At 39.6% G+C, this 16,505-nt stretch overlaps 1 protein-coding gene across 4 annotated transcripts; it reads right to left on the bottom strand.

Moving 5' to 3' along the window:
• Positions 1-374: 374 nt before the first annotated feature.
• On the bottom strand, positions 375-16,325 carry LOC120549908 (interleukin-6 receptor subunit beta). Of its 4 annotated transcripts, none has more exons than XM_039787121.1 (16): positions 16,254-16,325; positions 15,225-15,353; positions 14,544-14,679; positions 12,670-12,829; positions 8,870-9,027; positions 8,630-8,793; positions 8,130-8,295; positions 6,741-6,823; positions 6,148-6,379; positions 5,712-5,900; positions 5,464-5,568; positions 4,153-4,299; positions 3,337-3,468; positions 3,055-3,151; positions 2,791-2,872; positions 375-2,584 (listed from the first exon to the last, which is right to left on the bottom strand). In XM_039787121.1, exons 3-16 carry the CDS (start codon positions 14,599-14,601, stop codon positions 1,832-1,834), a joined length of 2,526 nt encoding a protein of 841 aa, XP_039643055.1. In that variant the 5' UTR covers positions 14,602-14,679; positions 15,225-15,353; positions 16,254-16,325; the 3' UTR covers positions 375-1,831. The 4 variants fall into 4 exon arrangements, with proteins under 4 accessions (XP_039643055.1, XP_039643059.1, XP_039643057.1 ...); XM_039787125.1 differs by having other exon boundaries at positions 8,870-8,988; XM_039787123.1 differs by lacking the exon at positions 16,254-16,325 and adding an exon at positions 16,115-16,208.
• Positions 16,326-16,505: the final 180 nt, after the last annotated feature.

Here is a 16,505-nt window from a genome sequence, read left to right as displayed (position 1 = left end):
ACTCTTTAATCTGACATAGTTTTTCCTTCCACAGTGTGTCACAGTGTGCTTTTACTAAGAAGTTTTGACTCCATAGTTAACAATTTTTTATCTTGGTAGAAATAGACTTTCATACTTAAAGGCTTTTTTTTCCATGGAAGACATTTAGACATGTCACAGAAAGAAATGCAATGTAAATAATAAAATTAATGGTGACGAAAAACCATTTAGCTGCTTCAGTTTTAGGGTCCTGGTATTGTTCATGCTGGCTCACTGTAACACTGTCATGCTTACTGGGACACATGAATAGAGCTGAGCCATTGTTAATGTTATTAGTAACGCTTGTGCTTTTTCTACAAGTCAAAATACTGAATAAACATTCCAGTCTAAAAGGATATGGTTCATGCATTGACTGCAAATTTTAATCTTCAAACATGCTGTACAAATATAAACCGAAAATACATTAAATTCTGAAGTAATCACAGTTACAAACACTGCTTCAAAAGTGGCTCATTGTAAGGTTGAATTCCAGTCAGCAGAGTTTCAGCTTTAAAAAGGTCTAAATCTGATGTGAGTTTTCAAATCAACATGAGATAACTGACAGAACTCTGAAGAGGTAAAACTGAAAGTACGTAAGAGAAAAAAGGTGTAATGTGTTGAGGGAAGAGTTGAGACAAAATGCACAAGCAAAGAGAAACAGCTGCTTCCAGGAGAAACTGACCAGCAGGGATATGATAGATATAAAGTACACAGGACATGACATGCTGTTAACTGGCACACTATTTAGTCTTTGTTTGCAGTGTTTTAGTTACTTCAAAGTTGAAGTCCTCTTTTCATAAAATGCTTTGGTTTTTCACACATCAGACAACCCAAAGGGAATGCTTTCAGGAGCATCTTGAATTGGTTTTAGCGATATGATAGCACATTCATCAATAAAGCAATCAGTATAGTATACAATATGTACAGAAGACAGTGTTGCAAGCAGCATCGTGTTATTTGCATTCCTCAGTCAAACATAATGTACAGTTCTGTATGTATCCATTGTGTATAGCACAACGTCATAAACACATTATAAAACCTTCATAGTGGCTCAAACATGTACACAAATACAATCAATCAATCACAAATAATACAGTGTTTATTGAAAGTATTCACCCCCTTGGTTTTTTCATAATTTGTCTTGTCAAATTAAAACAAAGGGAGTGTAATTAATCTAATAGCTTGATGTTTTGAGCTTATTAGCGTTCTTGCCTATGAAAAGATCGATACCACTGTCATTTATGACTGTACAATAAATACAAAGACGGTTAGCTTAGCCTAGCATAAAGACTGGAAGCACGGGGAAAAAGCTAGCCTCTGTTCGAAGGTAAGCAAATTAGTACAAACACAAATCACAGTTTTGACATTTGTTTGTGTACCACATTTTGTTAACTTTGGACAGAGCCAGGTGTTTCCCTTGTTTCAAGTCTTTATGCTAAGCTAAGCTAACTGGCTGCTGGCTCCAGCTTCACATTGAACAGACAGACATATAAGTGGCATCAATCTTCTTGTATAACCCTCGGGCAAGAAAGCAAATAAGTGTATTACCCAAAATGTCTTACAATTACTTTAAAGGAAAATTGGATACTCAGCATTACAAAATGTCAGAGAAAAAGAAATATCATGATCAGACAGATTTAAAACAATTATAAACATGTTCAATTATAAACATGCCTAATATGCGTTACTGATAGACAAACTTACAAATAAAAATAATTAAAGTTTTAATAAAAAGTCAAAAGGGGTGTGCATATTTTTTTATGGACACTGTAAAAAAAAAAAATGTTTGAACTTCTATTTCCCTGGCATGAAATTAAACAGCAGGGGAGATGTAAGGATCACACTCCACCGGACAGTAGGAGAAATCCACAAAAACAGAGTGAGGAAAAGGTGAAAACGACGGATTGAAAGTATCATCGGAGCGAGTAAAGGTGTCGGGCTGCAGCGAAGGTAACAAGTTATAGAGGCTATGAGAAAAAGGGTGTTGGGGTGATGTGACCTCAGTTGGGTGAGAAAGCAGGACGGACGACGAATGAGAGGAGAGAGTGCTTTGATGCTGTTTCAGAAAAAGACGGAAGGTTTTCAGTTCATCTGTTTGAGAAAGAAGTGAGTCAGATCTGGTGGTGCTCCTGCCCTGCAGAGACACGGACGGCTCACTGTCTCCACCTAGCTGGAGCTTACCGTCATTAACGCTGACAGTGCTGTGCTGCCATTCACTGGATAGGCGGTCGGAGAGGGATAGGAGGGGTGTAGGGGGACATTTGAGCGTCTGAGAGATGAGGACACTGGAGTAGATGGAGGGGCAGGATGAGAGATCAGTGTTGGAGGTCGTCTTAGCTCTGCTTGAGCTTTCGATGCACTTCTTCTCAGATTTTCTGGTATCTTGAGGTGTCTGATCCCCTGGAACTGGGAGCGGAGAGTAGCGGTGAGAGGAATATGTTTGGAGATTACTCTGATAGCTGATGTCCTGATCTGGGTCGGCGTTCAGCAGCTCTCTTTCACCAAGCAAAATAACGTCAGAGTATTTGATTTCGGTCTTCTCTGCCAATGCAGGCTGCCTCATACTCTGAGATGGAAAAAAAAAAAAATCTAATTTAGTTTGAGGATATGTTTTTAAGTAACATACAGTAAATATACAGTTCCCACCCTCCCCCATACTGTACTGGGGGGAACTGTAAATATACATTTATATATATATATATATATGTATATATATCTTTAAGTTCTGTTTTAAAGTTGATATAGGAGAGAGCTCAGGACTTAAAAGGTTACCTCCAAAGTGACTTTTGGGATCCAGTGGGCCAAGCTGCTATTGGAAGGATCGGGGATGTCTTGACACAGCTTCTGTTTCACCCTACAAGATTATTTGTTAGGATAAAGATTACAGAATGAGAAGAAAAAAAAGACATTTCATAAAATGATAAACAGGTGTGCAAAGAAGGTAAAACAGTAAATGTAGGACACTGAACATTGAGTAGGCGTGTGTTTATGTGTCATTAAGTGTGTGGTTTCATTGGTGCAAGACAGGTATCTTACATCTTATTCTGTGCCAGGCAGGCCATCAGCACCAGCACCAGTATAGTCAGAATAAGAGGAAGGATGGCATAGATCACTATCCAGATTTCCTCAGAGCCTTCACACGCATGAATGAACACGCACGCACGCACACACACACACACACACACACACACACGCAGACACACACACACACACACACACACACACACACACACACACACACACACACACACACACACTTAGGTTAAAGATGTAGCAATATACTGTATGGTTTTGTGTGAGTGTGTGTCCAGTCTTCACCTATGTGCACATTAGCGATGGGCCCAGCTGCTCCGGCTCCAGCGTCAGTGTTGGCCTGCATGAAGATGTCGTAGTTACCAGGTGACAGGTCCTCTAGAGAGTAACGGAGAACGTGGCCAGGCACAGTCACTCCTGAATAAACAAGAAAAGGTACAACATGGACACAATTTTGATGAGGTGATGAATAATATGGATGGAAACAAAAAATAATTACAAAAAACTAAATATAATGAGCAGTTGAAGTAAAATAAAATGATGAAAATAATATCTATATGCTCTCTGTAAGTGTTCATTCTACTTTCACAAGGATGGGTTTCAAAACATTTGCTTAATGATTTGTAACTGATCTGTTTCTGTGGTTGTTTTTGTGACAAAGTTTTATATTTTTTTGTACGTTTGAAGGTGAGAATTGAGATTAAGACTAATCAGGCAAATGGGAGAGGTTTTATTTTAGGATTAAGGTAAGGCTTATGTATTGAATGCCTCACAGACCAATACACGTTTATGCAACAGACTAATCAAGGGTGATATATCTTTAAACTCATCTGCAAAGAGAAAGGAAGCAAACTAAAAACTTGTTCTGACAGAACTACAATTTAAGGGTCAAGAAATATGGATGACCGACTTTAAAGGGTTTTCCATGTTGAATATTGGATTTTGAAACAAATGCAACTCCATTCCCTGAAATCAAACACTACTCTCCACTGTAACAGGCCTGTTACAGTACAGTGTTTGTTTTTACACATCTGGATTCATATATCCGTAAAGTGCCGGCCTGCTTAGCCTCAGCTGACTAAATGTGTGTGTTTCACTCACTCCTGGCTGGTTGGTTTGCTGTTGTGGAGTACATGGTGTAATTGCGGATGAAACCATGAAGCAGCTCCACAGGTACAGGACTCCATATGAGCTCCACTCTGCTGCCAGAGATCTGCTGCACCACCACTTTAGGACCAGCTGAGGGCGCTATATTAGAGCAGGGAGGGTGATGAAGATCAACCACAGGACATGTTGGGAGACAGAGGCTGGATTTCTATCTGTATTTCACAACAACTGATCTGATTCACTTTTTGCTTCAACGAGCTAAGCAGATCTCATTTGCTCTGTCAATATTGGCTTACAATTAAACAAAATTGATATTGTTTTCTCACAAACAAGATGTCCTGGTCTGGATCACTGTCATGACTTTATCAGCATACCAGCAGAGGGGTAAATCACCCAAATTGAAATGAAAACAGCAGCTGGAATTGATTTCACACCATTTTATGCTTGTTTTTGTTTTCTGCATCTGTCGTATGCTTGTTGCAACTTAAAAATCAGTCAGATTTGACATCTGGCAGATGTTTTTATCGAATCTTAGTATCCATGACTGAGACAACCCCATTAGATCAAATAAAGACAGATGTTTGGCAGCAATAGGGTCACCTCATGATCATCTAATCACACAAAGTACAACATGAAGTCATCAGCTTTTATACTGGACCGACAAGCTCCAATCGATTGTTCCATTTAGAATGGATTACCATTTATCAAGTATACATATAAAGAACCTCTAATGGTGCACTCTATACAAGCTGCTGCACAAGAGAAGAAAACCTTGTCCTACTCTGGAAAATACAAGAGAAAAGAAATAAAGCAAGGACCCAACTTAGAAAATAGTATAGGTCACTGATACTTAGTCTTATTTACTTCTTACTGACAAAGAAAAGACAGCAACAACAATAAATTGATCATACAAACAAATATTACCCTTATTTCTCTGTGCAATAGACGTCTATTGTTGTCGAAAAAAGATTAATTGCTCTGGGTGACGTGTTACTTCATCATGATGAACATGGGCACTATAGTTTATTTTGAGTCGATACACTATTCTGCTGCTGTGAATATGATCAAATGTGTTCATCAGCAGCAACCAAAAGTCCCCCAAAAATGCTCTCCTGTTTGAATGTTTGCCCAAAACTACAGTCAACAGCTTTCTTAGGAAAACACAGAGTAATTAAAGAAAAGAATAACTGTGACCTGTTTATCTTACATTTACCTACCCACAACTTCAGTAGGTATGTCCTGGTCTGAATCTATTTTTACAGCTTGGCATGAGACAATACATGCCATGCCATGTAGATCACGTACCTCCTTGGCGTGTATAGATGTGAACTGTCGTGTTCTGCCCCGCTCCTCGTTCACCATACAGCGCTTTGACAGAAACAGCATAACGCTCCATTGGCTTTATTCCCTCTAAAAGATGAAAGTGCTATTTGTATTGGTATGTCTACTTTTTGAATTACAAAGAAATATGTTTCATGACTATGTGCATCATAATTTCTAAATTGGCAGAACATATTTTACACATTAAGCTGTTGTGTGTGTTGTTGGATTACCTGTGATGACCAGTGCTGTACAGGAACTATTCAGCCTTTCCCAGTATAGGATGCTGCTGTTTTTCTCTCTGACAGCAAACCACTCCACCACAAAGCCGCTCGTTGACCAATCAACTGGAGCCGTCCAGCGAACATCCAAGCCACTGTCATCCAGTGGATTTGCAGTAACTTGCCTCGGGGCTGGTGGCTCTGAAGGAAGAGAAGAGAGAAGTTTGTAGGCATAGGATTTTGTACAGCAAAAACAAATGCCTGATTTGAGAAGTTGAATATTCTGATTTCAGTAATTCTTTGAAATTATTCACCCATCCAGTATTGTTTCAAAGACTTGGAGAATCCATGAAAAAGAGCACTGAAACTGTTCCAGTGGAACACTGGAACAACACTTCATTTAAACATTGATGTCATGATCCATGGAGGAATTTAAGTGAGACCCAACCTGTCTCAGAAGCTCCACGGAGCCATATTCGGGCTTCTGGCGAGGTCCCTGCGGAGTTGGAAGCCTTCAAAGCACAGGACCATCGTCCAGCAGGCAAGAGCAGACTACAGGATGTATTCGTGTGGTGCAAATCTTTGCAGCTTCCATAATCAATCAGGACCTGAGCGCTTTCTGTCTGACAAGTCACATTGAAGAAGAGGACTTTGCCATTCGATAGAAAGCAAGGCAAGGGCTGAAAACCATGGAAACAGAAAGCGAGAAGTAAAAGTGAGCTGCTGTGAGATGGAGGTTTAAATTAGAATATCCTGTTATATAAGATTGCATGAAATTAAATTCTCTCTTTCTCCAGCTATCTCAGTTTTTTTCAGTTCAACTTGAATCAGACTATAAAATGATAAATTAATAATTTCAGAGAGACATAAAAACAAATGAGAGATATTCATTGAGAAGATGGTGATTAAAAACTAATCAGATCCAAAAGTTATTAAACCATAAAACTCTTAAACTCAAAGTGATAAAAGGAGTCACTCATGACGCAAATGCACGCACGCAGGCACACAAACACACACACACACACACACACACACACACACCTTCCAGAGCAGTGAGATGAACCTCCAACCATTTTTGTCTGTTTGTTTCACTCGCATCCAGAAGGCTGGTGCTGCAGATGGAGCTGGTAAATGGAAGGAGAGAGGAAATATTTAAAAGATGATTTGAGGTAGATACAGCAGAAAGTGTTAAGGGAATACAATGACAAGGGGTGGTGTGCATACCTTTTGCCAGCAGTAAAAAACAGAAAAACATTCTGGGCCTAATTTACTAACACTAGCGCAGTTTGCGCTGCGTCTGTTTATGCGAGTTCGGTAATAACTCACGCTATGCTTCCACATTTTGCGTAGTATTTATCAACCCTGACACCCATCAGGCAATCAGCGTCTTTCTCCGCCCACTATACCGTAAATTGCGCTGTAGCAAAGCGGTACTTGTGCTATGATATGACTGAGTGCAGACTTCGATATTCCCACTGCTGATGCTATGACTGTTTGAAATGATCCTGATGTCAATACCGTATTTGTAATGTAGGGAGGAGTTTAACAACTGCTGGAATGGGATGTGAACGCTGAGTGCGAGATTCAATTTCATCTTTGATTTCTTCCAGTAACTCTAATATTGCATGGCTGCTTGATCTGTAACGCTAAATGATGTTGTGTTCACTGACAAAGTGTGATTCTTGTGTTAAAAATATTTTCAGCCTCGCCTATGTCTTCGTCTTGCTCAAATTACTGTTGCCATTTCACCAGCGGCATAAAGGTCTACGAGGAAACTCGATTGCGGCTGGTTTAAACCTGCTTTAAAGAGGCGAAGAATTTCCCCCGCAGAATAGAGGCGCACTCTTACTGACAGTCTTTGTAAATACCACGGAATATATATTTAGGTGCACTTTGCGCTTATCCTCCCACCTTTTTGGGTGGAACTCCCACTTTCCCCACGACCCTCCCACGAACGCATATTTAAAGCGCAACTTGTCTCTTCTCGCTCATGTGGCAGACAATCTGCGATTTTACCCAAGTGCGCCATGTTTGTAAATAGCCCGCATCGGTTACGTCCGTCTTTGCGACCAATTAGCGCCTGGAAACAGGCGCAAACGGCTTGATAAATCTAGCCCTCTGCCTTCTACAAGGTAAAGATATTTCAGTGAATGTGTGACAAATTCCTCTAGAGCCACCAGCAGGTAAAATGTATTAATTTTCCAGTGATGTATCTCATGCTGACCTTTAACTAAAAGCACCACTGTGCGCAAGTTCAGCCTCTTAGAGCTGCAAGCATTATCGTAGACTCTTGTTTAAACACCCTAGGCTTTCCCTGAAAAACCATTTAACCGTAATATCCAGCACTGGTTTCAGTATTAAGTAGGACTACATTGATTGAGAGTTTCAACAAACACAAAACACAAGTTGGTCAACTCTGTTTCCTCTCACCGTCCTCTCCTGTCCTTCCCTGGCAGGCATTGCTCCACGGGCTCCAGGGACTCTGTGGGCCCATGTAGCGGTGACGAAGCCTGACAGTGTATAAAGTGTCAGGCTTGAAGAGACAAACCAGGAAGCTGTTGTCTGTCACATTGACAGTTTCGACCTGAGCATTGAACTGTATAGGATGAACAAATAGGATGAGGATTAACTCAAAGGGGCTACATGAAGCATTTTAATAATAATAATAATAATAATAATTAATAATAATACATCTTTACGGTGTATTTATTAACCAGGCAAGGAAGCCAGGCAACTTTTTACATTGTGTGACATTTGCTCAAATTTATCGAGACAACTGTTTTTAAAATTACAAAACATTAAAAGGGCCAGTGAGGACAGAGAAATCAGGCTGTGATGGGATGTAATTATGTTCTTGATGTGGGATGTTTTGATATCTTGTGATATGTAGTGTGTGGTTTTGTGTTTGGGTGTAATTGGGAGTGGCAGACCTGTCCCTGTGCTGTGAATTCTATTTGCGATTTCAGGTCTCCAGCTTTGATTTCAGTGTCAGACAAAGGAAAGTCAGAGAAGATGTAGCTCCAGGTTACATTCAGACACCGAGGTCTCCCACTGACTGACTGGCTGCTCTTCAACGTCACTGGAGACAGCATCACTGAGAAAGACAGGGAGAGAAGAGTGAGAAAGAAGTAATAGAGGAATAATAAGAATGCAAGTAGGGGAAGCCTCACCTTCGGTCCGACCAGACTGACACCGAGGATGTGACGTTATGTTCTGGTTGTGACTGTGTGCTGTGATGGTGATGCAAAAGCAGAAGTTCACGGATGTGCCGTCCAACCTCGCCGTGCAGCTGGTGTCAGACGTGATGCATGTGAATGTGTGTTTTTGTCTGTGCATTCCCAAATACACATAAACAGAGAAAAACACATTCACAAATGTAAAAAAAAACAACAACCAATGTTTATCTGTGTCCTTCTCTAGGCACAATAGTCAACAAGGAGACATAACACACAACAGGTATAAAACCACAAGGCTATAATAAAGGCATGCTCTGTCACACAAAGGGATATGTGTGCGTATGTTTCAGATGTTCACATTTGCATGTGCTGCCATACACCCAACCATAACCACTTCACAATACTGTTATTACTGTTATTTCATGCTGTGCAGAAATGTCTGGGATCTCATCTCCATTTGAAATATGATGACACAACTAATTTTGTGCACAAAAAAAGAGCAGACTATAATATTACCCAACCAACACAACGATCGAGAGGAGGATGTTGTGGGACTTTTATCATCTAAATGCATCAAACCCACCGTTGACGACTCACACGAATGGGAGATTCAAATCTGATTACAAACTCAAGCATTTGCATACAGCATACCGAATTATTATCAACCAAAATGCTGGCACAAACTTGCAAAGATGCAAAAACACAACGGTTTGCTATAGATGAAGGGGGACGTGGCTTATCCAATTTGGCCGCTTAATTTGAAATCTGTCATAAACACTGATAAACGGTTCAAGAATCAATGTTCACTTATTGTTATTCTACAGCACAGGGTTGCACAACGAAATGAAAGTTATAGCCCTTTCTTTTAAAAATAAAAAAATATGGAGGATGATATGAGTAGCCTCTGTAGCCTGGAACACACAACGCAGTTAAATGTTTGGCTAGCGAGCAGCATGTTGGAATGAAAAGTTGTTAACCTAACTGCATGTTATCTTGAGATAAAATAACCATCCCAAGTGAAGAAAAGGTTATGTGTTTAGGGTAGAATACTACCAAGCAATCAGAAGAAATGTGTGAAAAGGCTCAGCTTTCCAAGTGTAAAATAACTGAACATATTATATCAGATATCAAAGGTAGGCCTACATCTAAGACACTATCAGTCTGTTTCCTAATTACCAGCCACTCAGTTGATACTGTATGCTTATTTCAGCTCTACAGAAAGTCTTAACTTCACAGATTGTATGTACAGTGGAAGCAGTTTTCAAATTGGATTGTACTGTCACCCTCTCTGGGAACTGTATCCTCTAATGCATAAACTTAACAATACTTGATTAAAAGGCAAGGTTTTTTTTTCCAACCTGGTCCAGTATTAAGCAAGATCGCTGCAGTTGGCAGCGCAAAAACAAGCTAGAATGTAACTTAATAGGGCAATTGTCCAGCTTGTGTTTACGTTGACAAAAACGGCTTGTTTTGCCACTGACGGGCTCGGATAAATATGTGTAAAGTGTCTGACAACATTATAGAAAGGATTTCTAAGGAGGTCGACCTTTCTCTTAAAGAGTAAGATCCTTTTTTTAAACACAAAAACATCCGCAAAATTGCGTTCGCTAAAGCCACCAGACTCCATGTAAATAAACAGTAATTTTAGCGTCGTAAAATACACCTCATTCAAAGTCGAAAGAAACAAAATTAAACTATAAAAAGCCGCTTTGGGTCGTCTTTTCCAACCATCACAACTCTAGTTTTGGTTGAAATAAACACATAGTTTACCGATTTACATGTGAAAATATGTTGTCTCTATACACGCTAAAAGTATTGTTTTTTTAAATGGAGTCTGGTGGGTTTAGCGCTAGCGACTTCCGAGCTGTTTCTGGTTAAACAGAAAGGTCTTAAAGAGGTTTTAAAAAGGCCTATCTTTTTTATCCTTTTAGTGGACCAAATTGATGATGCACATTTGCCCCACAGGGTTACATTGCAGCCCGGTCCCGTGGCTGCCGGATACAGTGTTCACGCTTAATACTGGACCAACTTTAAAGATTGTTGTTCATATCAGTCACTTACATACACAAACATAGGAAAATAGGGTCCAGGTTGAAAAAGAACAGTAGTTACCCTTTAAGCACTTGTTACACAAACTCTCTACAAATTGATTGGTTGCACAAATTTTAAACACATTAAGGGACTTTTACAAGGGATAGGCAGGTGACAAATTCAAGGATAAAGTTAGTATTATTCTATATTGTTTTTAATATCAACAAGTATTGTCTGTGTAGCCAAAGCCTGATATATGTTATTGCTATGTGATATAAAGCTCCATTGTTGTCCAACTACCACGACTGGAGTTGATTTTGTTTCAATTCCACACACCTCTGAGGTTGGAGCTTGAAACCCGGGAATGACATAAAACCCGAGTAACACGTCTGAAAACCGATATATAATATTTATCCATTATATTTAACCTCTAGCCAGGTTAGCCATTGTTAGCAATACCAGTTAATAACAACGCATTATGTGGTATTTTGCACGTACAAACACTCTAGCAACATGTAAACAGATTGAAGATGGACATTACTGTGTGTCTGACTGATTCAATGAGACACAAATAAGACAGAAGTGCTGATAAACACTATGTTCCTACATCTGTCACTACTGTTGATGCTCAGAGCAGCCATGTTGGCTTCCCAAATGGAACGCACCATAAATACTCACTAGAACACCAAATGTGTATTAATCTGCAGTTGAAAATAGTCCCAATGCCTCCTGGTTGAGTAAGATTTGCTAAAGACTACAGCCTTGCACTAGGGCGAATTTTCAATTCCGTTGTGTTTTCTAATTATTACACAATTATGTGTTGATAAAAAATATTTTTTTGTTGGGTTAAAAGGTTAGACCACTGATCCAGCTGTTTTAGAAACTGAGCCTTTTGCAAAAGTGAAACTATTTGTGACATGTCTTTAAAATATGTATGTCTTCAGTAGGGACAACTGGGCTTTTGGCCACAGATACAGTAGAGAAGTCAGAAAGTAATGAGTGAAGGACAAACACATTAAAGGTTTTGGGCTATTCACGCGATTTGTTAACAATATGGAAATTAAAGAACAACACTAGCCTTGTCCTTTAAAGAAAATAATGGAATAAATGTGTGGAGAAACAAAAGATGCAAATGCTTCCATACAGGGCACAATGGCTGACTGAATGGGTGACAAGTATGAAAATGATCATACGCTATGGCCTTCACAGACACCATATACCAGTTGAAGACCTACTTAAGGGTTTGACAACATCCAAAAACAATTAAAATACTATCATATACCTTTGAAGAATGGCGTTCAGCCCTAAGAGTACCAAATACTTGGAGAATCTGTGACCAGGAACACTACAGCGGTTATGGAGGTTTGTGGTGGCCTTACAAGACACTTTACATTGTTTTTCCCTTTAATTTTTAACCCATCTGTAAAATGTATCTGAATATCATTCAGGTTGAAGAAAAAACACTATTGTTACTAAATCAAAGTCAAACATTGACTACATGAATAAAAAGGTATTTTTTTCAGTAAGATAAGATCGTTTTTTATTTTCCCGAAGGAAATTTGTCTTGGACAACAGTATCTGCTGTTTAAAGAATTCCACACAACATACATATGTTGCATGCATACATACATACACACAGTACACAGACATACGCAGAATGTTAGATCACTCTGCATGGAATATGCATGGAGTAAAGTATTGTGTCCACAGTTTCACACACTTTCACAGACTTCTAACATATTAAAGGAATGTTTTTGCCTTACGGTAACATCAAATGAACTTGCAGAGTGTAGTCCGTCGTTGGGGTGTCTCCAGCCTCCCAGCGGCAGGTGACGTTATCTCGATGCAGGAAAACACAGCCAATCAGCTGAGGGAGTCGGGGGTCAGCCTTGGAGGAGTTAAAAGGGCAGGCTGGAGGCAAGACTGAAGATGGAGACAGGCTGGAGTTAACAGCATGGAGGGGCAGATACTGAAAATCCTCCATGATGTTTGGAGATTTGGGTTTGTCATAAAGCTTGTAGTATATTTTATTAAATGCACAAGCAGTGGTTTGGAAATACAGCATCATGCAGAGCAGGCTTTTAGGAAAGGAAAGAAATTGGAGATAGATTTAATGAAAGAAAAAAAGAGGAACGTGGGATAGATTAGCTGTTAGTGAATCTGTTCCATGAGCCAACTGTTGCCAAACGTCAGCACTTAAATCTGCCTTGACAAACTTATTGTAAACAAACCTTGAAATAATTATTATCTCAGTCCAATTCAACCATTAATGGTAGAACCAATCAGTGTCTGGCGAGGAGCTACAGACAGCTTGGTTTAGGTGTGTGTGACGGCCGCGACTGATCATTCAAAACAAGGGCGGACGTGATGGGCAGATGGTTCATCCAATCACCTGCCAGGTATTTTTTGAAAGTACCTGCCCTTTTCCAAACTGTTTCCAATGACGGCTTCTCAGTTGGTTCTGGCTCCTCAGGTTAATTAAACCATGTAGGATGCGTGCGATTCATCTTCTGTCAAATATTTATGAATGTGCTTCCGTAGTTATTTGGCCTGAGGTTTAAACAGAAGTTCAGACAAGACTGTACAAGAAGTTCGCCTCGATCTAACTTTCACGACTGGCCTTACTGGCTCAGCGTGCACCTAGTTAGAGTATGTGTGGGGATGATCAACATGATCATACTATGTCTTACATACCGGTAGATTGAGCGCTTACTTTTTAATACACGTTGACACCATTTTAAGTTGGAGAAACCTTTCCAGTTGAGTTAACTTTAGTGTCACAATGCTGCTGGATCAGTGTTTCATTTGTTCATGGTGGTCAATCTTCACTATTATTTACCCTTTTAATATATGTTTTTTGATGAGCTTCTAATTTTGCCTCACAACATTTTACTGTCTCTTTGAAGCGGCCCTTATTAGTTTTATTTGGGACAACTTGTGGACAGAACTTCACAATAAGGCCAACTGCTAACTGTCAAGTTTCTATTTACCAGACTTCCTGATGCATTGTCTGTCAGAACCAAATAAACAAGTAGATAATAATTATCAGACCTATTGATACATAGCTAATACATAACCGGTTTGGACAGCTACAGCTGTGTAAACCGGTTAAATCCCACTAGGATTGGTTGTGGTATTAACATACTTCCTGCTTGGTGACATGATCTAATTTACATAAGGAATCATCATCACTCTCCAATCAGGATTTGTATCCTCGATATCGATATATGAGGCTGGATATCGTCTTAAATTTTGGATATCGTCATATCAGGATATTACGATATCCAAAATTTAAGACGAAGTGTTGTCTTTTCCTGGTTTTAAAAGCTGCATTACAATAGAGTGATGTCATTTTCTGAACACACCAGACTGTTCTAGCTGTTCTATTATTTGCCTTTACCCACATAGTCATTATATCAACATAACTGATTATTATTTATCAAAAATCTCATTGTGTACATATTTTGTGAAAGCACCAATTGTCAACCTTACAATATAGTAGCAATATCAATATCGAGGTATTTGGTCAAAAAACTTCAGGATATTTGATTTTCTCCATATCGCCCAGCTCTAACGTCACGACACTGGGTCTAACTAAGTCAGTCTACTCTGGATTTAAAAAAGGAAAGGATGTTACCCAGGGTGAGTCCGACCCCCAGCAGGCAGGTCCACACCACAGCCGAGCTCCGCTCCATAAAACCAACGGGTCTCTCCTGGCAGTGTAGCCTGGCTCACTCCCTTTCCCCCATCACACTACCAGCCACACTGAACAGCTAAACAAAAAGGAACAACATAGTAAAACAAGTTTCACTACATTTTCCTCTTGCCACATAGAAAATGTGTCACACAATATGAAAAGCAGTTTGTCCGCGTAGACAATTTGACTTGAAGTTGGTGTGTTGGGTTGAGTGTGTAAATGTCTTGGGTTCTTTAATCAAAATAAATACAGAATGTCAGGTCTGACTTTTTACCATTAACAGTATGTCAACCTCACCTTGGTGCAAAATCAACTTTTTTTGGTCCACCAGGCAAATGGCTAGCGAATGTTCAAATTTTACCAGCCACTCAATAGACCATACCATTGTTTTGGTTTTTTTGGGCTGATGAGTGAAGCAAATCTACGAGCCACTTGCATATTTTACCAGCGTTTGGCTGTTGGAAGGTGCTAATTTTGTACCCTGCCTGCGTGTAAGAGCACAGTCATCATGTTGGTGCTACAAACATGAGGGACAGCCCCAGATTAGGAACAAATCAGGAACAGGTATATTATCAGGTACACCTGTTCAATCTAAAGTAAAAGCTCTGCAACAAATCCCACCTTTGTACAGCATATAACACTCAGATTGTGATGACACTGAGTGAGAGGTGTTGACTTCACTTATTCCGGGGCTGTTGGTTGGGGTGGCACTGTACTGGACGGCATGGAAACACTTCAATTTAAGTCCCCCTATTTAGCATGTATAAGCAAAATTTAAAGAGAGTTGAATCTGAACCTTTTTGACCCAGTGTCCACAAAACTGAACACAAGCTTTACAAATATGTATCCTATATTCATAATTTGACAAGTAGAAATACAAAACACTCACAGCAGAATGACCCCTTCATTATATTATTGGATTATTATAACTGTCCATAGCAGCATTTTAATGTTGCAGCTGGTCGAGATTACGTTTACATCATTTTATAAAATCCTTAAATCGACAGAAAAAATAAGTAGTTAGGTTACTTTCCAGCACTGACTTTCTGCAGGACAGCTGGTTTAAACTGCATTAGATTGTCACGGTGTGCCTAATAAACGGATTACTCATATTTGTCCATTGTCTTTTCAACTTATAATAATTGCAATTAGGGCTACAGGTGTTGATCGTTTTCAGTTTCCGCAATAAATCAATACATTGTTTAGTCTTTAAAATGTCAGAAAGGGTGAACATGCCCTTTACAAGCTCCTTGATTCCAAGATATCTTCAAACGTCTCTCGACCAGCAGTCCAAAAACAATTATATATTTAATTTGCAAGGATATAAAACAGAAAAAAGCTAAAAGTCTCCACCTTTTAGAAGCTTGAACCAACAAGCTTTTGCTTTGAAATTGCTTGAAAAATAATCAGTATCCGACTACACAAATAAACTTAATTACACTTGAATACATTTATTTTAAAGTCTAGCTATATGCCATTAAGTTATTAAGATCTTAAGTGAAACCATTCACCTTTGTCTATTCGCTGAAGAGTTAAATGCATTTGTCGTTGAACTACCGAACGTGAGACTTTCCCGGTGAAGTTCAAAGACACGAGAGAGAAATGAACCCATGACTGGGAAAGGTTTGAGCCAAAATCTGGTCCACTTACCGCTGGGAGTTCGAACAGAACGCGCGTCTCACCGAGTCCATCAGCAGCGATTACGCAAGAGCAGCAGCCTGCCAGCTTGTAGTAAGACATCTGTTCCGCCCCGCTGCTCGTCAGTGCCCCGGGTCTCGTGCGGTTACAAAACTGGGGTTCGGGGTCCCCTGGACGAGCGTGGAAATCTTTCCCCGGAGGTCCGAAATGAGGATTTGATTTCCACGATTATTTAATCCACATGAAATTGAAAGAACTAAACAA

The sequence above is a fragment of the Perca fluviatilis genome, chromosome 20, assembly GCF_010015445.1.
Source record: "Perca fluviatilis chromosome 20, GENO_Pfluv_1.0, whole genome shotgun sequence".
Taxonomy (NCBI): domain Eukaryota; kingdom Metazoa; phylum Chordata; class Actinopteri; order Perciformes; family Percidae; genus Perca; species Perca fluviatilis.
This window is presented reverse-complemented; position numbering and strand designations above follow the sequence as displayed.

What these genes read in the sequence shown, in the direction of transcription:
- LOC120549908 (XM_039787121.1), bottom strand. Translation starts at nt 14,601, where the DNA reads ATGGAGCGGAGCTCGGCTGTGGTGTGGACCTGCCTGCTGGGGGTCGGA. An exon ending in AATTCACAGCACAGGGACAG is followed by an intron (nt 8,296 to 8,629) that starts GTCTGCCACTCC and finishes CATCCTATACAG; the next exon opens with TTCAATGCTCAGGTCGAAAC. An exon ending in TGCCTGGCACAGAATAAGAT is followed by an intron (nt 2,873 to 3,054) that starts GTAAGATACCTG and finishes ATAATCTTGTAG; the next exon opens with GGTGAAACAGAAGCTGTGTC.